Source organism: Panthera tigris, chromosome C1 (assembly GCF_018350195.1).
Source record: "Panthera tigris isolate Pti1 chromosome C1, P.tigris_Pti1_mat1.1, whole genome shotgun sequence".
NCBI classification, from domain to species: Eukaryota; Metazoa; Chordata; class Mammalia; order Carnivora; family Felidae; genus Panthera; species Panthera tigris.
The window spans coordinates 120,741,483-120,763,962 of record NC_056667.1 but is presented as its reverse complement, the minus strand read 5'-3'; the positions used below and the strand labels follow the sequence as shown (position 1 = coordinate 120,763,962).

The following is a 22,480-nucleotide window of genomic DNA, read 5'->3' as shown; positions in this document are numbered from 1 at the left end:
TCATCACCTAGAGGTGTCTTCTAATGCTTTTCCCACAGTAATGGAGAAAAGGCACTCTTCTACCCGGATCAATGTTTACATGAATGTGTGTGCATTCTCGAGAATGAAAACAAGAAACTGAGTGTTAGCTGCAAATGGCAGAATTAAAAGTGATACAGGTAGTTGGTATTTTTGTGTTGACCAGAGAGATGCTGTTTAAATAAAAAAAAGAAAATCAATATTTTCTATTTCTTTGCAGAGTAAAAGTGAGCAAATTACCGTGCGGCATCTGACATCAGGAAACTGGGAAGTGATAAAGATCTTGGCATACGATGAAACTACTCAAAAAATGTGAGCATTTTGGTTCTCTAGTCAGGTTGGTAGTCACAGTTGTCAAATGCAATCTTTCAGCCAGATTGATGTTTTGCTTACCGTGGTCCTAGTCCAGACACCTCGGCCATGGAAACAGCAACATTCTCTTTAAAGACTCTCCCTACCCTTCACCCAGAGAGACACTTGTACACACACATTTACACAGATACGTACACACTTAGACTGAGAGAGATCACAGAGAAGTGTGATATGATATTTTAAGAACAAAAAGATGTGTTTCCCAAACGGATCAAAGTTCGGTGGTTGAATGAGAGAACAGGCCGGAGCCCGAAGATTCAAGTGAAAACTCAGCATGGCAAAAGTTGATCTGTGCCTGATGTGTGTGTTTTCTCTTTCCTGGGCAGTTACTTTCTGAGCACTGAGTCTTCGCCCAGAGGGAGGCAGCTGTACAGGTAAGCAAGGTGCAAAGACTTGGCTGTGCAGGTTGATTTCTCAGTGGCCATCTACACACCTTAAGGATAGGATGGAAAACTCTGCAGTTTCATTTTTGACATGACGGAACCTCATGCTCTTGGTCCAGTCTCTCACGTCTGGACCTTTGCAAGCCTGAACGTTGGGACCTGAAGTGAAGACCATCCAGCTGCTCCTTTTGTAATTTTTTTCCTCACCTGCTTTTACAGTCTCAAAGTGTCTTTTTTTTTTTTTTTTTAAGGCTTGCATTTCTCAACTACCCATCTCACGGGAGTTTACGTATTTTCCTGAGTGGACTTTTCTTCCGCTAAGCCTCATTTTGAATTTTCAGTGCATTTATATTGTACACCGGTAATTTATTCCCAAAGTAAAACCATTGTGAACACTTAGAAGAGTAGATCAAGGGGAAGTTTTTCTCCCCTGCCCCCACGATGTGCAAAACCTGGTAAGATTATTATTTGAGACAGTAGCACTCACTGCTTAGTAAAATAAAGCATTAGATGGGGAATGTTCTCATCTGCCCAATTTTCCCAGATGGAAAGTTATATTCATAAAAGATGTTTAAGGTCATACCTATTTAGTATTAAAACGTCTCCTCACTCAGAAAGTTTTCACCAGGATCTCATAAGAATGACTTTTATTTTTGTCTGGCAAGCAACTTATTAATTCTAGACTTTATATACACTTTCAAATTTCCATTTCACAGATTCATTTTTAAAGTGTCAAAACTGCCATGGCATATTCTCAGTGGAAATTCATCATGTTTGAAGAAGTGTCACCACTGATTCTTACCCAGTAGCCTAGACTTTCCTTTGAGAGTAAAAATGCATGTTTAAAGCACCCTAAACTCCAATACACTGCACACTCTTATTTATGCATAAATTGCTTTCATCTGAAGCGTCTATTTTTATCACCTCTCTCAATAGGTGATTTTTGGATTCTTTGTTTTATGGGGTTTTTGTTTTGTGTTTCTCTTGAGTCTGAAACCCATAGTCTCAATTCTAATGACTTCCAAGGGAAGGAAAGCTGTTTATTTAAAGAGACTGATGCTAGTGGTTGGTTTAGAGATCTTGATGAACGTAGTGGTCACTTTGTGCTTTTTGGTGACCTGAAGCTTATCTTGAAGCGTATACTCCGGTTGATACTGGCAGTTGTGAACAATTTAAGGTTGTGGAACTAGTATATCTAAGTGTTATTTCTGTCATTTTATGAAACTCTTAAAGAAAAATCAGTGTCAAAAGATTAGACTAGGCCCATTTCAGCCAATGGAACTATCTCAATCTCTCTTCCCAATATGATTAGCCTAAAATGTGATCTGAATCAAAATGACTTCTTAGATTTGTGTGCTTGTCTTTGTTCTCTAGTGACTGAGGCAGCAGTCTATCTATGAACTGTACTAGTGGAGCAGGCCATGTTATAAAGGAAATATAGTACCAATAAATTTCCCCTTAAGTTGCTCAGCAAATGCCAGTTGGCTTGACTGTAAGATAATGTTACTGTTTAACTCAGAAAACTCAATCACTGTCTTACCCAGGTCATAAAAATAATCATTGGTTGACCAAATTTATGGGATGAGATAGACCTGTGAAGAATCACAGATGCTGCCATAGTCAGTGTTAGAATGAACGTTGTCTCAAAATGTGCATTTATTTCAATAGATTATCATAATTTAGACTATGATCTAAGTAATGATAAATACTAACATAAATCTCTGAGGAACTTGAATCTGAAAAGTTATATGAAGGAGAGAGGGAAAGGGTTTAAATCCTAGTTATGTCATTTCACTAGGCACGCATTCTTCTCTGTGGAGAGTGCTGCACAACATTGTGACTATAATTAAAGACACTGAATTTTATACTTAAAAATGATTAAAATGGAAAGTGCTATGGTGTAGGTGTATTTGAATGTATATACACACATAGAGCAATTTCAAAGAGAAAAAATAAGGTATGATTACCTTTGCAAGTTATCGTAAGGGTGAAATGGCCTAATGTATTAAGTGCTTCGTGTGTGTATTGATCGGTTAGGCCAGTAAAGGAAAATTTGGATTCTAATGAGCTCAGAATGTTTCAAATGTGAAATTTTGAGTTCATGAACAATACTTAACATCTATTCTCAATTGCTTCTGGTGCCCACGCCAATATTCCTGTACCCATCCCCGTGTCTACAGCATACTGCACATCAAAATGACTATCATTCATTTACAAATGTATATCCAGAATCATGTTTCAGTATTTTCTCCAAGTATAAGATGAAGCTTCACCAGCATTTCCAACTGTCAGAATAATCTATGATACATCTCTCTTTATAAAATATTCTACACAGGAAATTTAACCTTGGGTAAATATCTCCATCCCTCTGACTTTAAGCATCATTGTTTGTAAAATAAAGAGATGATGACTTGTCTCTTTACCTACCTCCCTGATGTCTCAAAGTATGCATGATCATGAAGATTATATTATCGCACAAAACATAATTTTCCTTTACCAAAAATTTCAGGGCAAGTGTTAAGTGCCAGTATTTCCCATGTATCTATTTAGTGGTAAAATTTGACAGATAACCAAATTCTAATGTTTAGAATTCTGAATTCAGGAAATCATGAGATTGATTCTTTGTGTGACTTGTGAAAACTTTCATTAGTTCTTTCAACTAATATTTATTGATGGTGACTTTATTCTAGTCTCTGTGGGCACTTCCTTTTAAAACTTTACAAAGAAATATCTATGGAGAAAAGGCAGATAAGAATAAGTTATATTGAGTCCTGTGGAAATCAGTTCCTTTATTTTAGAAGCATGCATATATACTTTAATATACATATAAGCATACATGATTTTAATTTTATCACAGAGAAGAAAACTGTGTCTCTTAACATTAGTAATGGAAATTGACTTTGTGTTTATATGGTAAGTCCTAATTGACAAGGAGCCTCAATATAAGCAGTGCTGTAGCTCCTGAGTTTATGTTAATGTTTAAATATATGCCACATATTCATGTACCTGGAATGGTACCATTTCTAATTTTCTTTTTCTTTCCCCAGTGCTTCTACTGAAGGATTACTGAATCGTCAATGCATTTCATGTAATTTCATGAAAGAACAATGTACATATTTTGGTGCCAGTTTTAGTCCTATGAATCAACATTTCCTATTATTCTGTAAAGGTAATAAATTATTTTATTTGATGAGTATCTATTACCATCACAAGTAACTATTGCTCTCTAGCTATATGATTTGATACTCTAAATTTGTTTGTAATAAATTATGAATTTACTGAGATAAAAATTGCATCTTCATGTAGAAAACATAATTGGGAGTCAACATTTACTCGTGACCACTAAGGGCTGTTTGAACGTGAACTGTTTAAAAAAGTGAACAAGCATATTTACATCAGCAAAGTCCTGCTACAGCAATAAACTAATTTACCTAGTCTTTAGGGGGAAAAAAAAAAAACAGTCCTCTTATTGAAATATTGGCTTGGCTGTTAAGAGGTTTAGGTTCTACAGAAATTTAACTGCCTGGGTCTAGCATCCTGAAGTTCAGAGAGATTACATTCACCCTAATTAGATCTATCAGGTAAAAATATTCTATAGTCTTATATAGGAGTATGGTATATCTATGTTATACTGATAGGAATCATTGCCCCTTAAAAAGATACTGTAATTCTCAAAGATCAGATGGGAGACATCTGTCCCTTATAATGTGATGGACTGAGTGTTCTTGCTTTAGCTGGTACCTGAAGCTGTCCTGTTTTTAAGACACCCTGAGGAATAAATCAACACATGCTCTTTTTAGTTTTTTTTTTTTCCTCTTGGTATCTGAAAACAAAGTAATCAAAAAAGTACTTGTTTGATGACATCAGGGAAAACCATTAGACCTCTAGTTACAGTTCTGCAGAGGAATAAAGCTTCAAGATAACATCTTACAGTTACACTGAATTAACTAGTATATCTGAAATATTTGGTGATTCCAGTTAAGGTATTTTTTTCAATTAGTATATAATTAGAACCAAATTTTTATTCATCTTATGGATGAGATATTTCCATTCCAGAGTGTGCATTCTTTCTTTCTTGGCTGAGTGGAAACAATTTAATTTTGGATGAACAAATGAGGGGTCATGAATCAGCATTCTGAGTATCACTAACTGTTCTATAAAAGAGTAGTGAAAGAGTAAGGAGCTTAAGATTGGGAACCGTAGAAATGTAGAAGTACAAGGGCATTTTGGAGAAGGGAAAAAGCTTAAAAATAATCTGTGCAAATGGTTTCTTTCCCCATATATTCTTTTCTTTAATAAAATAGCCATAGGTAGTGATTAAATGTAGTTATCTGGTTTCTGTTTCATTATGTTTTTAATATGAAATACTTCCATTTGGAAAAAATAACACTGTCATGAATTGTTACTCATATCTTTAAAATATTTATACAAATTTTTAATTTATACATATTTTTAATATGTATGTTTGTAAAATCCAGGCCCAGGCATCCCAATGGTCAGTCTCCATAGCACGGAAAACCCAGCGAGTAAGTACACAAACCGGACAATGTGGAAGAGTCATGGTGGGCACTGGTACGAGGTATTATATATTCTGAGTGTCATATTCTTAGAGAACCTTTTTCAAAGGTGTTTCCAGTATGGGGAAAGATGAGTAAGTACCATCAACTTGACCTTGTTTATGTAAGAGAAACAGTAAAGCAAGTGGTTTGAGCCATGTTACAGCTGGAATTGAATCTTGCATGCCTGAAATAGGGTGTCTACTGTATCCAAATTGGTGAGGCCTGATTGAAGAGGCCCATTTAGGTACATTTCAGCCTACTAGCCCCTTAGTGCTCTGGTTCATGTTTTTCCTGGGCTTCATATAGATTATTCCTCCTTTTTGTGTACTTTTGGGAAAAATATGAAAAATGTTACTTTTTATATCCATTTCCAGATATCCAGGGCTTTCTAGTTTTATACATTCATTTATTCTTTTATGTATTTAACTCTGCATCATCTATTAAGTGAGAATTTACTTTATCAAACAATAGGACAGAGGTTGGCTGGACCTTGCTTGTCCTATATGGTCAACGTGTTTAAGAAATTAGTAAAGTACTTATGTAAATGCGTGCTTGATTGAAGCTTGATTGAAGTAATTTTCAAAATGAATAGCCAGATACTTCCTGCCTTCCTTTCTTCCATGTAACCTTCCCTTCTTTAATTTTATTTGATAAATACTCTTCTGGTCTAATGATTTACATTAGGCCACTATGATCTAATAAATCCTATATTTATCAACTTATTTCTCAGAACACCCTCTGAGATAATTTTTTTATTATCCTCTTCTAAGGATGAGGAAACTTAGTCACAAGGAGGTTAAATAACTTGCCTAATTCATACTAATAGGTAGCAGAGCCAGGAATCATCTGAGACGTCTGACTCCAGAATAGGGTTTGTAATTGATGTAGGAGACTTATGAGTCACTATTGCTTGGTGTTAGGGGTTCATACTGGAAAAGGATCTAGGGTCCATGTTCCTTTAGAAATCCAGGGTAGGGTCCAATCAAAGGTGAGTGACAGGTGAATAATAGTTGTTCTTTCATGAATCATCAAAGGTAGGAGGTATTGATGCCAGTGTCGGCGGAGGTCTATTTGAAGCTAATGTCCTGGAACATGTTTGGGATCCAGTTCTTAGATGTTAGTTATCACGTGGTAAGGACCTAGGACAAAACCCAGAGAATGATTAGCTTTTTTGCTTCCCCTTAAAGTGGGAACATGGCTTCTTTGGCGTGTTCAGAGGCAAAATACAAAAATGTGGCCTAGCAGAGACCCAGCCTTTCTAAAATGGATTCCCCTCAGTTTTCTTACTTCATAATCACAACCATAAGATGGCAACTTATTGTGCTTTTGTCTTTCACATCTTGTATTTAAGAAGGAGTCTTACTTAGATGCCTTGACATAATGGAGATGCAGGCATTAGACTAATGTTGAAAGACAATATTATTTTTAGAGAACAGAGGAAGACCGTTTATGTTCTTCAAATACCAACATATGGAGATTTCCTCCCTGTTCTAGAAAAAGACTCAATTGCTTAGTTTGTGATGGAGTTTTGTGTGGTTGGGAATAGGTGAACATATCATTTAGTTTCTAGTTATCAGTATACATTTTAAAGAGGTTATGGTAAGCAAATTAATCTGTTCAGTATTAACACTAATGTCAATGATAATAAAACAGAATATTTGATAAAATAGAGGCTTGCATTTTACAGATTATGAGTTCATTACATACCTTTTGTGAGATCTGAGACAAATTAGCATCTCATAGGATCAATTTCCTTATAGGCAAATTAGCAAATGAATTTTTCAGGAAGATGAGATACATTTGCAACATAGGATGCGCTGAATATGTATTATATTGCATATTCTGCCAAAATGATGATTTTCTAAAAATTTCCAATCTGACTTTAATTAACTTCATTCTACTGTTACAAGGCAATGTTTTCTAGTAATATCTACTGCAAACAATGAAACATTTTTGTTATGAGTGAAATAAGCCAATTATGATTATCTCAGGGTCAAAAAAACCAAAAAGGGGCACGTGGAGTAGTCAGGTGCTTAATTTTCTTTTTAAAAGACATGTATTGAGATAAAACACATTCAATATCAAGTAAATTTTGGAGTTAATGGATTTTGGATTAATCTTTGTTACACTAATGAACTAATCATAATTCATTTGGGGCCACATGAAGTAAAATAGGATATGAAAAGAAAAATGAAAATAACAAACATGAAAACCTTTAAACCTAATAGTTATCAAAGAAATGCAGAGTGAAACATTGTCATATAATTTTCCAAACAAATTAATAACATCAAAAACTTACATTGCTAATAAGGATATACTCTCATAACTTGCCAGAGGAAATATAAATTATAGCAATCTCTTGGAAAAAATAAGTCATAAGCCTTAAGTGTTCTGTATCTATTTACCTGGTATTTTTTCTCTTAATGGTTTATACTGAGGAAATCATGCTAAGTAGAGAACATCTAACAGCATTATTGATAGAGCATTATTGATGATAGTGGGGGAAAAAAACAAATAATAAAAGAGGGGGATTTGTAAATAAACTTTAATTAAATATTAATTGGTGCCCTGAATATCTTCCGATTGTCCTCCCAGAACCACTGGATCTCAGTTTCTTTCCCCTTTGGTTTCCGCCTCAGAAGTTATCTATACGGATGACTTAGGTTCTGTTCCATTTGGCTGCCAGTTAGTTTCAGCTAAAGTGAATCTCCTGGATGACTGAAGAGAGGGAGAAAAGAGGTTTTGGGACTATCTATTCTTCCATCCCTATCTATCCCTGTGGAGTTACCCCAGGTTGCCACAACTCCTAGCTGAAGGTCACATTGGATTCACACAACCATCACTGCTCTCTGCCCTTGACCTGCAAGCATAGCCACTAAGCCCTGGGTTACTGTCCCTTATGAACTCCTGTCCATTGTCCATATATTTGTAAATAGTTTTTCATTAAAATGTTATCAAATTATTCTAAGTCAACATCAGTTTCCTATTAGGATTAAAAATAAAAATGTTTATAAAAGACAATTCTTCAAAAATGTTTAAACTATATTTTTAAGTGATCAAGGAGTCCAGATGTTTATGTCACACTAACAAAACTGAAATGCATCTAAAATTGTAAGAAAATAATATAAGTGTTAAAATTCTTGGATTTGCTTAGCAGCCTTCCAGGTGACCTTTATTCTTTCTTCTTGAGTATTCCCTAACACTCTACAATGAACATGTATTGCATACATATACATGTATATACATATATATATACATACATATGTATGTGTGTGAGTGTATATATATATATATACATATACATACACACATATATGTGTGTGTGTGTGTGTGTGTACATATGTATGTATATACACACATATTACTTTTTGAATGAAAAACCCCTCAATATGCTCAGTGACTTGAGAGGAGGTATAAATATGTAAAACTTTAGTTATTTCAAAAATCCTTTATCTCATATTATTACCATTTTCTCTTTCTTTTTACATTTTCATCTTTTCTTTCTCCTTAATTTAGCATATATGATTGTCTCCTTCTTCCCATCTCATCTCATGTTCTCATCTCTCTTTACTTCTCTTCTACTTTCTTTTCTTTCCCTTTCTTCTTCCCAATTTTCTGTTTTCAATTTCTTCTCTTTTAAGATCACATCTTAACATTTCTTCCTCTTCACACTATTTTGCCAAAAAACTATGTATTGTTTTTGGAATTTATGAAAAAAAAAATGCTACCAACTCTTAATATTTTCAAAATGGCTTTACTATTTCCTATATATTTTTTTCTTACAATATTTCTTTGTTTAAAATAGAATTGACTTTTTTTGCCCCATGCCTAAATGAATGGCCTTTTTATTTAGAAGTAAAAAATTTCTCAACTGCCCTGTACTCATGTATTTAGTTTATATGTAATTAGGTTTATTTTTTCCATTGATATTTGATAATAAAGAGAAATCATTAGTATATAACACTCATTGGTGCCTCTGGCTGTATCTATTGATTTATTCATTCGTCAATTAGCCATGTTAATAAACCACTTGTCATTTATTTAAAAAATAGCCAACAAGATGATCTGCTAGAGGTATAAAAGTAAAAATTTAATAGGATTTATTCTTTAAAAACTGTCCTCCTTGTAGTTAGCAAATATCAGGTGACACTGGCTTCCTCTAAATACAAAACAAATGGTTTTATCCACAATTAAGTGCATTTTTATGACTATTCTTAGATTATAGATGCTGAATCTTTGATTAAGGTATATAGAGTTTAAGCATACACATTTTAATTTTTATAACTGAATATTTGGTATAGCTGCCTTGAAAATATCCTATTTGAATATCTGGAATTTCTTACATTTTAGTGATAGAAGAAACCTCTGAGAACATCTAATTTCCCAAATTTGTATTGTAGAGGATGGCACTTATTTACAAGAGATGTGGTTTGATGTGCCTGCAATCACACACAGAATTCAAAGGACAGTGCAGGAAACAAAGTTAGATGGTTCTAATTTCCTCTGATAGAAGTGGACACAATTTCAAGGAAGCAAGTCAGCAGAAAGGCAAAGAATGTGAATGTACAAAGATGAAGAGATGAAAATATTCAAACTTGCAAGATAAAAGTTGTTCCATGTGGCTGGAAAGAAACATTTAAGTTACAAGCAAAGATATATGTATGGGTGATAGGGGCAAGCTGGAGCCAGGTCATAAGTGTCTTATGTTTCATTCTAAGGAGTTTAGATTTAACAAAGTATCAACGATAGGGGCGCCTGGGTGGCTCAGTCTGTTAAGCATCCAACTTCGGCTCAGGTCACCATCTCATGGTTCGTGGGTTCAAGCCCTGCATCAGGCTCTGTACTGACAGCTCAGAGCCTGGAGCCTATTTCAGATTCTGTGTCTCCCTCTTTCTCTCTGCCCCTCCCCCACTCATGCTCTGTTTCCCTCTGTCTCAAAAATAAACATTAAAAAAAATTTAAAGTATCAATGATAAACCACTGACAATTAAAAAAAAATAAATTTGTATTCTGGCCATGGAGTCACTGAACTAAAAGTAGAAAAAGCCTCTTGCTAGGGGAAAAAAAAAAAAAAAAAAAAAAGAAAGGAAAAGAGAAAAACTGGATAAAATAAATAATACTTTTCAAGCATCTGACAATAGTCAGGATAGGACTCTGATCCCTAGAAGGGAAATTAGCGAGATTAATGTAATCACCCTGGCTTTCTGGCTGGAATCTTTTTCTGAATCTCAGTGCAATGAAGAACAATCCAAGAAGAGTACAGTGGTATCTCAGAGTCATACTAAAGACAGAGATTGGAGTTCATAAAGGTTGAAGCTTTGGGAATGTTGAGAAGATGGGCAAATACAATGGATAGGAAGAGGCAAATGGGGACAAAACAAAACAGAAATCTTAATAGGGCTGTGGAGGATCATCTGAAGTCCACTGCAGAAAACACCTAGCTGGGCAGACGTAGGAAGATGCTTTGTGAGCTTGGGAGAAGCCAGAGCTCAAAAAGTGCGGGGATATGATAAAAGTTCCAATCAGGCAACATACCAGAATGTTCTCCTAGGAGACAGCCCACAAGAGTCATGCCTTAGTAGTAGAGCAGCACTAGCCGCATAGCAGAGGTCAACCAAACCCACACTAAAAAAGATATTTTTCAGAGCCTTGAAATGATTACGCTGAACTGCAAATAGCTTAAACATATGCCAGAACAAAGTCCAATAGTTTCCAAAAGAACAAAATCCAAAGCACTGTAAATATCATAATGGTCAGAATCCAATAAAACACTACTGGCTTTGTGAGGAAGCTAGAAAATGTGATGCATAACTGGGAAAAAAGCTAGTAAATAGAAACAGACTCAGAAATGACAGGGAGGGAACCTTCTGACAAATACAGTAAACCAGCTATTACATATATGATTTTGAAAATCAAGCAAAGGTTGAATACAATGTGAATATAAATAGGATATTTTCAAAGGAACTTTATGAACTTAAAATATCTGCAATAAAAACTTCACTGGAAAATACTGAAAGTAAATTAGACACTACAAAAAAATCAGCAAAATTGAAACATTATCAAGAGAAACTTCCAAACACAAAAAGAACAAGAATGGAAGACATGAACAGAGCCTAAGCTAACGTAGGTCATGATCTGTATCTATGATATTTTTAACTGGAGTCAAAAGGAGAGGCATGCAATAAAACATATGATGAAATAATGGTCAAATCCAAATAAGATGAAAAGTATAAAATAGCTCAACAAGCCTCAAGCAGGATGTATCCCAATAGAAAAGGTTATTTAAAAAACAAAACAACCTTACATCATCAAAATTAGAAGGACATATTATATCCACACATTACATACATGGTAGCAAAGCCAAGAATTAATGCAAATGTCTCACCAGGGGGAAAAAAAATAGAGCAGTCTTTAAAATGATGATGGAAGAATTCCAGAGAAGGTGGCAGAATAGGACAACCCCAAGCACATCTTGTCCCAGGGATACAACTAGGTAACACTCACATCAGTGTAAATAACCCAGAAAATGCCAAGAAGACTAGCAGAACACAGTCCACAACTAAGGGGACTCTGGCACTGTCTGCGGGAGGGAGGGATGCTGCCATGGCACAGAGGGGAGTGAAGCAGACTGTCACATTGGGGAGCCCACATGGGGAAAACAAATCCTCATGACATTTGGCTTCAAAAACCAGAGGGGCTGAACTTCACGAGTTTTTACAACCAACAGTACTCAAAACGTAAAATTTGAAAACTGAGTGCACTCAGGGATCACCTGGGTGGCTCAGTAGGTTAAACTTTGGACTCATGTTTTAGGCTCAGGTCATGATCTCATGGTTCTTGAGTTCAAGCCCCACCTCAGCCTTCACACTGACAGCGGGAAGCCTGCTTGGGATTCTCTCTCTGCCCCTCCTCTGCTCATGTGCTCGCTCTCTCTCTCAGTAAATAAACTTAAAAAAATTAAAAAAAAAATGAGTGGACTCAGCTCTGGGAGAACGCTGAGAGCAAGAGGAAACTGAGTCCCCACCCTTAAAGAGACAGCACAAGAAACAGTCCACAGAGACACAGCATAGAGGCAGCATACAGAAGGGAGATTTCTTCACTAATCAATCTCATGAGTGTGCTGGAGTGCCAGGGATCCTTGAGAGACTTCAGAAACAAAGAAGCTGGTGGGCACCATTTCCTGCCCCCACCTCCCAGCATAAACACATGACCACTTACAGGAACCAGTAGGGTCCAGACACTCGCTATTTGGTAACACTGCACATCCTGCACACCTCCGTACCCTGCACTTTGGATCTGCCCCCTCCAGCCAGGCTGGCCTTGGTCCTAGAAAATGCAGATCCCCTCCCCCAGAGGATAAACACAACCTAACTAACACCACCACCCCTCCCCCATGCACTTTGTGGATCCTTGCCCGTGGCAGAGCCAACCCCTCCAACATGCTCTTGGCCAGAACCCAACCAAAAGGTGCCACAAGTCTGGCAGTGTGCAAGGAGCCCTGACAAGGGCCAACAGATCTCCAAAGTAACTCCAGTCCCAGGAACCGGGGAAGATAACCACATACACTACTCCAGCTGTGACCCCAGTAGTGAGCAGGAGACAGAGCACTGGTCTGACTGAAGGCCCCACCCACCAAGAAAAAGCTTCTCAGGGGACAAACAGGTAAAGCATTCTGCAGTCTGGTTTGACTGTATCTGTGGTAAACACCTGGTCTGACACAACTCAAGCCCAAGGCAGCCCAAGACTGCCCCGCTAACACAAAAGGACCAAGCATTGCCTACAAAAGACAAAGAGAGGCATTGCAGAGGACTGGACTGGTGGAAAAAGTGGCAAGGCACACACAGCACATGTAGGAATCATGCCCGAAGTGTCGGTTCTACGGAACAGGGGACACTGCACTGAAGGGCGCTACAGGGCCTCGTCTTTGTAAGGCACTACTTTCAAGAGTATGAGACGTAGCTGACTTTCCTAACACACAGAAACAGACGCAAAGATTTAGACAAAATGGGAAGAGGGAGTATGTCTGAAATGGAAGAACAGGAAAAAAATTACAGCAGGAGACCTCAGTGAGACAGACCCAAATAATACGCTTAATAGAGAATTTAAATTAGTGATCATAAAGAGATCTACTGGACCTGAGTAAAGAATGGAGGACATCACTGAGACATTTAACAAAGAGCAAACACAGAACAAAGAACACAATCAGATATGAAGAACTTAATAAGTGATATTAAAAATACACTAGATGGCATAAATAGTAGACTAGAGGAAGGAGAAGAATGGATCAGTGACCTGGAAGACAGAGTAACTGAAAGCAATCAGCCTAAGCAGGTGGAGGGAAAAAAAAGTTATGCAAAATGAGAATAGACTTAACATCAAGCGTAATAGCATTCACATTATTGGGATAAGAGAAGAAGAGAGAGAAAAGGGTGTAGAAAATATATCTGAAGAAATAATAGCTGAAAACTTCCCAACTCTAGGGAAGGATCCGGGAGGCACAGAGAGCCCCCAACAAAATCAACCCAAAGAAGTCCAACCAAGATACACAGTAATTGAAAAGGCAAAAATAGTTATAGAATATTAAAAGCAGCAAGAGAAAAGAAAATACTTATATACAGAGGAAACCCCATAAAGCTGTCAGGTGATTTTTCAGGTCAGAAAGGAGTGACATGATATATTCAAAATGCTAAAAGGAAAAAAATCTGCAGAAAGAATGCTCAATCCAGGAAGACTATCATTAAGACTAGAAGGAGACAGGGGTACCTGGGTGGCTTAGTCAGTTAAGTGTCTGACTTTGGCTCAGGTCATGGTCTCACAGTTCATGGGTTTGAGCCCCGCATCAGGCTCTGTGCTGATAGCTCAGAGCCTGGAGCCTGTTTCAGATTCTGTGTCTCCATCTTTTCTCTGCCCCTGCTCCACTCTCATTCTACCTGCCTGCCTCCCTGTCTCCCTCCCTCCCTCTCTCTCTCTCTCTCTCTCTCTCTCTCTCTCTCTCTCTCTCAAAATAAATAAACATTAAAAAATAAAAAGACTAGAAGGAGACAGAAAAAGGTTTCCAGGAGCTGGCTATTTGAAAAGATTAATAAAATTGATAATCCTATAGCAGGACTCATCAAAAATATTAAATAATTAAATAATTGAGAGAGAGAGACAGAGAGAGAGAGACAGAGAGGACTCAAAGAAAATCAGAAGTGAAAGAGGAGAAATGACAACTAACACCAGAGAAATAAAAAGGATTATAAAGGAATATGAAAGGTTATATACCAACTAATTGGACAACCTAGAAGAAATGGATAAATTCCTAGAAACCTATAACCTCCCCAAACTGTATCATGAAGAAATAGAAAATTTGAACAGACTGAGTACAAGCAATGAAATTTAATCAGTAGTCAAAAAACCCAAAACAAAAATAAGTCCAGGACCAAACGGCTTCACAGGCGAATTCTACCAAACACTTAAAGAACAGATAATAACTATTCCTCTCAAAATATGCCATAAAGCAGAAGAGAAAGGAAAGCTACCAAATTCTATGAGGCCAGCATTACACTGATGCCAAAACTAGATACAGACATTATGAAAAAAGAATTATAGGCCAGTATCTCTGATAAACATAGATGTAAAACTCCTCAGCAAAATACTAGCCAACTGGATCCTACATTAACCAAAAAAAAAAAAAAAAAAAAAAAAAAAAAAAAATCATTCACCAGAACCAAATGGGTTTTATTCCTGGGATGCATGCATAGTTCAACATTCACAATCCACTCAACATGAATCATCACATCGCTAAGATAAAGTATAAAAACCATATGATCATTTCAATAGATGTAGAAAAAACATTTGAAAGGGTACAACATGATGAAACCCTCAACAAACTAGGTTTAGAAGGAACATAACTGACCATAATAAGGGCCATATATGAAAAAGCCACAGATAACAATATACTCCATGGTGAAAAACTGAGAGCATTTCCCCTAAGGTCAGGAAAAACACAGGGACATCTCACTTTTATTAAACATGATAGTGGAAGTCCAAGCAGCAGCAATCAGACAACAAAAAGAAATGGAAAACATCCAATTGGTGAGTAAGAAGTATAAAATGTTCACTATTTGCAGATGATATGATACTATATATAGAAAACCCTAAAGAATCCACCAAAAAACTAATGGAATAGATGAATTTGGTAAGGTTGCAGGATACAAAATCAGTATATAGAAATCTGTTGCATTTCTATTCACTAATAATAAAGCAGCAAAGAGAATTTAAACAATCCCATTTACATTTGCACCAAAAATAAGAAAATACCTAGGAATAAAATGAACTAAGGAAGTGAAACATCTGTACTCTGAAAACCATAAAACATTGATGAAAGAAGTTGAAGAGGACACAAAGAAATGGAAACATATTTCATGATCATGTACTGAAAGAACAAATATTGTTAAAATGCCCATACTGCCCAAAGGATCTATAGATTTAATGAAATATCTATCAAAATATGAACAGCATTTTCCAAAGAAATAGAATAATCCTAAAATTTGTATGAAACCACAAAAGACCCCTAACAGTCAAAGCAATCTTGAAAAAGCAAAAGTTGGAGGTATCATGATTTCAGACCTCAAGTTATAGTACAGGCTGTAGTGGTAGTAGCAGTAGTAGTAGTAATAATATAGAGTATTTTATATATACACACACACACACACACCACATATATATAGTATATCCATAATGTATAATATACACATACTGTATAATAATTACATACTGGAATATAGTATATGTTCTGTTCCATTGATCTAAGTGTCTATTTTGTGCCAGAACTATATGCATATATGTATATATATGTAAATATATGCACACTATATATGTATTATATACACAGTACTATATATGATATTATTACTACATATATACTGTATATACTATGTACTATATATACGTATACTATATATGCAGTACTATATATTATTATGTATATACTGTAATATACATTACTGTATTACTATACTATATATAGTTATATACTATACTGTAATACATATTACTACCTATATGTGATGTATATACAGTACTATATATAATATAGTACTAGTATATATGCTAGTATAGTATAATGTACATAGTACTGTATATACTGTAATACATATTACTATACTATATATGTAGTATCGACTATATAGTATATATTATGATATATAGTTTATATATATAGTATATATGTATAGTATATATATAATATATATACTATGTATATTACATATAGTACTGTATGTACATAGTATATATGTAGTAATTATATAACATATATATAGCACTGTGTATATATAATATAGTATAATACATACATAATGTAGTGTGTACATATATATAGTACTAGCACAAAATAGACACGCAGAATAGAAAGACCAGAAGTAAACTGACAATTATAGGGTCAATTAATCTTCAATGAAAGAGGCAAGAAAGTGCATTGGGGTAAAGACAGTCTCTTCAACAAATGATGTTGGGAAAACTGGACAGCTGCGTGCAAAAGAATGAATCTGGACCATTTTTTTACACCATACACAAAAATAAACACAAAATAAGGACCTAAATGTAAGACATGAAATCATAAAAATCCTGGAATAGAGCACAGGCAGCAGTAATTTTTCTTACATCAGCTGTAGCACTAATCTTCTAGATAGTTCTCCTGAGGCAAGGGAAATAAAAGCAAAAATGAACTATTGGAACTACATCAAAATCAAAAGCTTCTGCACAGTGAAGGAAATAATGAACAAAACTAAATGATATCCTACAGAATGGGAGAAGATATTTTTGAAACAACATATCCAATAAAGGGTTAGCATCCAAAATATATAAATAATTGATACAACTCAACACCCCTAAAACAAATAATCAACTTAAAAACTGGACAGAAGACATGAACAAACATTTCTCCAAAGATATACAGATGGCCAACAGACACATGAAAAGATGCTCAATATCACTCATTATCAGGGAAATGCAAATCAAAACCACAATGAAGTATCACTTCACTCTTATCAGAATGGTTAAAATCAACACCACAGGAAACAACAATGTTGGCAATAAAGAGAGAAAATGGAATCCTCGTGCACTATCCGTGGGAATGCAAACTGGTACAGCCACTGTGAAAACTAGTATGGAGGTTCCTTAAAAAGTTAAAAATATAAGTACCATACAATCCAGTAATCACACTACTGGATATTCACCCAAAGAATACAAAAACACTAATTCGAAAGGCAATATGTACCCCTATGTTTATTGCAGCATCACTTATAATAGCCAAATTATGGAAGCAGCCCAAGTGTTCACTGATAGATGAATGGATAAAGAAGATGTGAGATACACACACACACACACACACACACACACACACACACACACACACACACACAGGAATATTGTTCAGCCATAAAAAAGAATACAATCTTGCCATTTGCAACAACATGGGTGTACCTACAGAGTATAATGCTAAGTGAAGCAAATCAGAGAAAGACTAATACCATATGATTTCACTCATATATGGAGTTTAAGAAAGAAAACAAATGAACGAAAGGGAAAAAAAAGAGAAACCAAAAATCAGAGTCTAACTACAGACCAGTTTACTCTGGTAAACATGGCTACCAGAGGTGGGGGGTGGGGGATGGGTGAAATAAGTGAAGGAGATTAACAATACACTTATGATGAGCACTGAGTAATGTATAGAACTGTTGAATCACAGGGCGCCTGGGTGGCTGAGTTGGTTAAGCGTCCAACTTCAGCTGAGGTTGTGATCTCACAGTTCGTGGGTTTGAGCCCTGCATTGGGCTCTGTGCTAGCAGGTCAGAGTTTGGAGCCTGCTTTAGATTTTGTTTCCTTCTCTCTGTGCCCCTTCCCTGCTCTCTTTTTTTTTTTTTTTTTAATTTTTTTTTTTTTAACGTTTATTTATTTTTGAGACAGAGAGAGACACAGCATGAACGGGGGAGGGGCAGAGAGAGAGGGAAACACAGAATCGGAAGCAGGCTCCAGGCTCTGAGCCATCAGCCCAGAGCCCGACGCAGGGCTCGAACTTGCGGACCGCGAGATCGTGACCTGAGCCAAAGTCGGACGCCTAACCGACTGAGCCACCCAGGCGCCCCTGCTCTCTCTCTTAAAAATAAACACACATTAAAAAAATAAAAAAGAATTGTTGAATCACTATAATACTGTATATTAAGTGTACTGGAATTAAAGTTAATTAATTAAATGATGCTGAAAAAGAAAACATAATTCTTAACCTGGATAATGATATTAGAAAAGAGCTTTCAAAAGTGAAGCCAAAATAAGGAATGGAGAAGAGCTGAGAATGTTTTGTTATGAGACCTGAACTTCTACGTAGGACATAAATCAAAGAATAATTTAGAACACTAATTAGAAAATATTTTGAGCCACAGAAAAACACCTGACAATGTGACAAGAAATTTTGGCTCTAAATTCTTGCTTTGTAAAGAAGGAAATCAATTATCTAAGCTTCTGCCTTAAGTAGGTAGAAAAAGAAAAGCAAATTACATTGAAGGGAGGAATAATAAAAAGTGGAAATAAATGATGACATAAATGGACTAGCAGTAGAGAAAATATACAGAAGTAAATATTGTTTTAAAGATCAATAAAATTGATAAAGTTCTGTACAGTCACCAAAGAAAATGTACATTCTCATCATCCATTTTCATTAACGAACTACATAATGTTAATAACAGATCCTACACACATTAGAATGATAGTAATAGAATATTATAAGTAATCTTAAGGCAGTAAACTTCATATTTTAGATGAAATGGGTCTAAACAGGCAGGGTAAGTACAATATAAAAATATCTCATTATCTACTAAAAAAAATCTTCCCACAAAGAAAATTCCAGTTACCTTCACTGGTGCATTCTGTGCAATATTCAATACATTTATACCAAGCTTACACAAAATCTCAGAAAATATAAGGCCAGCATTCCAAATTCCAAATCCAGCATAAACATTATAAGGACAAATAATAATAAAAACAAGGAAGGAAGAAAGGGAGGGAGGGAGGAAGGAAGACCTTTTTAATGAATATAGATGCAAAATTTGCTAACTAAATACCAGCAAGTAAAATTTGCCAGTTTGTAAAAGAATATTATGAGTACATTGGGTTTACCTGAAGAATCCATGATTGCTATAATATTCAATAATCAATCAATGTAATTCACCTTATTTTACTGTTAATGCTGAGGATTAGAAGAAAAAATTTGATAAATATGAAAACCAGTAACAATAAATTAATAATAGAAAGAATAGAAATTCCTTCATAAGATGAATTGGAATCTACAAAAATCCTACAACTGACATCATACTTAATATTCAAAGACTGACTGCTTTCCCCCAATATTGGGGAAGAATGTCCACTCTCACCCCTCTATGCATCACTGTATTATTTAGCCAATGAAATGAGGGAAGAAAAGAAATATAAGTAGAAAACTATCTTTCTTTGCCGAAGATATACCTGTAACAAACCAAACAAAAATATGGAATTGAGACACTTTCACAAAACTTTTAGCAATGAGTGAATTTTTCATGGTTACAGTTATAGTACACAAAAATCAACTGTTTTATGAAATACAATGCAATGCAAAATTTGAAAATAGTTCAAAATGTTTAAAGTAACAAGAAATCTGACAATATCCAATAATAAATCTAATAAAAATGTGAAAGTCCCCTAAAATGAAAAACAACAATCATTGCTGGGAGATCTTAAAGGCTCAGTGGATATACATACATACTTATGAATTAGAGGGCTCACTATGTGAAATCTCTCCAATAAATTTATAGATTTAATGTATCAATAAAAATTCCAACAAGTTGCTGATGTTCAAATTCCAACAAGTTGCTGATGTTCTTTTCATGGTTTGTCAACTTGTTTTTTGATTTTTTTATTTTTTACATTGTCTATTTGCCATAGTCTCAAATTCACTAATTGTTTCTTCTACAGTATCTACTATGCTACTAATCCCACCTACTATTTTTTTCATTTTAGATCTTATAGTTTTTATGAATATCAGATTTTACTGTTTTTAATCTTTAGAATTCTAATTTGTGTCTTATTTTTAAATTTCATTCATATATCCCCTTAAGATCCTCATGCCTATTTTTTTTTCACCTTAATAAACACAAGCGATAGAATTATATTCTCTATGTTAATGTTATTTTCAATCCATTATATCATTTGTATTATTTCTAGGTTATTTTTATTGACTGGATTTTTTACTCATCATGGGTAATATTTTCCTGATATTTCCAATAATTTTATATTTTATTTTATTTACTATATTTATTTATATATTATACTTTATTTACTATGCCTGGGCATAGTAAATGTCATTTCATTGGGTCCTAGATAACTTTGAATTCTTTTAAATATTCTTAAGCAGAGTAGGACCATGATCAGATTTGCATTTTGAAGATGTAAATGTTAATTCCAAGAATAGGGCATGTGGACAAAATTTCACTGAAATAAGAAAGGTCAGTTAGAAAACTTGTAGAAATCTACAAGGAGAAGAATTTTAAAGAGTTTAATCAGTGCCTCACACAGTGCTTAGCAAATGACAATCACTGGATGATTATTTGTTGTGCTGCACTTATTCCTGATCAATACATAGTAGTTAGTTATTTAAATTAACTTTTTTGATTTATAGAGTATTTTATATTGGAAAGCAATTCTATGCTGAAGGAAGCTATCCTGAAGAAGAAGATAGTGAAGTCAGAAATTAAAATGCTTCATATTGATGACTATGGTAAAGTTTTGTGCATGCTATGTTATTTAACAACAATTTTCTATGAATCATAGTTTTACATGTAAATGACTCTCCATCTTTAATATTTTGCTCTTTCTTTAAAAGAACTTCCTTTACAGTTGTCCTTTCCCAAAGATTTTACGGACCGAAACCAGTATGCTCTTCTGTTAATAATGTAAGTATTTCATTTGTTTTTTAAATGAAGGAATATAAAGCTTTTATAATTTTTCATATGCCTCACACGACAGCATTCTGATTAAAAAACAAAAGAAGTCCTATGTGTGTAGTTAACTGGGGCAGCTGTCAGTGGTATGGATTTGTCAAGGACACCACCATTAAATAATATGCAGGGATGTGTAATTTGTTTGTACTTCTTACCTCTGAAATTGAATTCGATGTTACTACTGGGAATAGTGACACATATGGTTTGGTTTATGATATCTGTTTAGCAATTACTCAAGCCCTATGTTCACTTTTTCATTTTGTTTGTTTTCATATATAATATTGGTCTATTGTTTTCCTTCTTGTGATATTTTTGTCATATCAAAGTTATGCTGGGTTCATAAAAGCCATTTTTTTGTTATTGGAAGACTACTTAATATGAGATGTACTCTCTTGACAAATTTTAAGCACACAGTAAAGTACTGTTAACCATAGGCACAGTGTTGCATAGCACATCTCTAGAACTGACTCATCTTCAATGACTGAAACTTTATACCCACTGAATAGCAACTCCCCATTTCCCCCTCCCCTGGAAAACACCATTCTACTCTCTGCCTCTAGGAATTTGATTATTTTAGATGCCTCATGAGAGTGGAATCATGAAGTATTTGACTTTTTGGCTTATTTCACTTAGGTCCTTAATGTCCTTAAGGTGCATCTATGTTGTCATAGTTAGGACCTATGCTCTTTATCAGTTGCTTATGCAACATTGAGGAAACATTTTCTTCCATTGCTGAAACCACAATGCTTATACTTGTGTCACTCCTGCCAGTTTTCCTTCCTGGCTTCATGGCCAGCAGGAAGCACCCGCCATGCTCAGAAAACCTTTTAGGTTTTTTCCAACTTGGAACTGAATTCATTCGTACTTTCTGTGAGATCATACTTTGACATATAGCATTAGGCACAGAGGCCCATAACATGTAATGGTTGATTAAACTGATATAGATGTAGCATTTCATTCTCAAGAGTTATTATTTTCCTTATTAAGAAACCAGCCAGAATATTGCTATGACAATGCTTAAAATGGTCTGTAATTATATCAGAGCCTTAATAGGAAAAGAGAAATGAAAATAACATTACTTGTTGACTATTTAATATAGAGGGTAAGTATTCAGTCTGTGAAATCAAACCTCCTG

General features: G+C 35.1%; 1 protein-coding gene across 1 annotated transcript in view; it reads left to right on the top strand.

The window, feature by feature from the left end:
• The window catches only part of DPP10 (dipeptidyl peptidase like 10), a 646,469-nt gene that overhangs the window by 581,753 nt on the left and 42,236 nt on the right, over nt 1-22,480 (top strand). The window contains exons 14-19 of the mRNA XM_042994282.1: nt 239-330; nt 717-764; nt 3,821-3,942; nt 5,252-5,299; nt 21,024-21,122; nt 21,228-21,297. Of these exons, the coding sequence (XP_042850216.1) occupies nt 239-330; nt 717-764; nt 3,821-3,942; nt 5,252-5,299; nt 21,024-21,122; nt 21,228-21,297 (479 nt within the window). The remainder of the gene's footprint in view (nt 1-238; nt 331-716; nt 765-3,820; nt 3,943-5,251; nt 5,300-21,023; nt 21,123-21,227; nt 21,298-22,480) is intronic.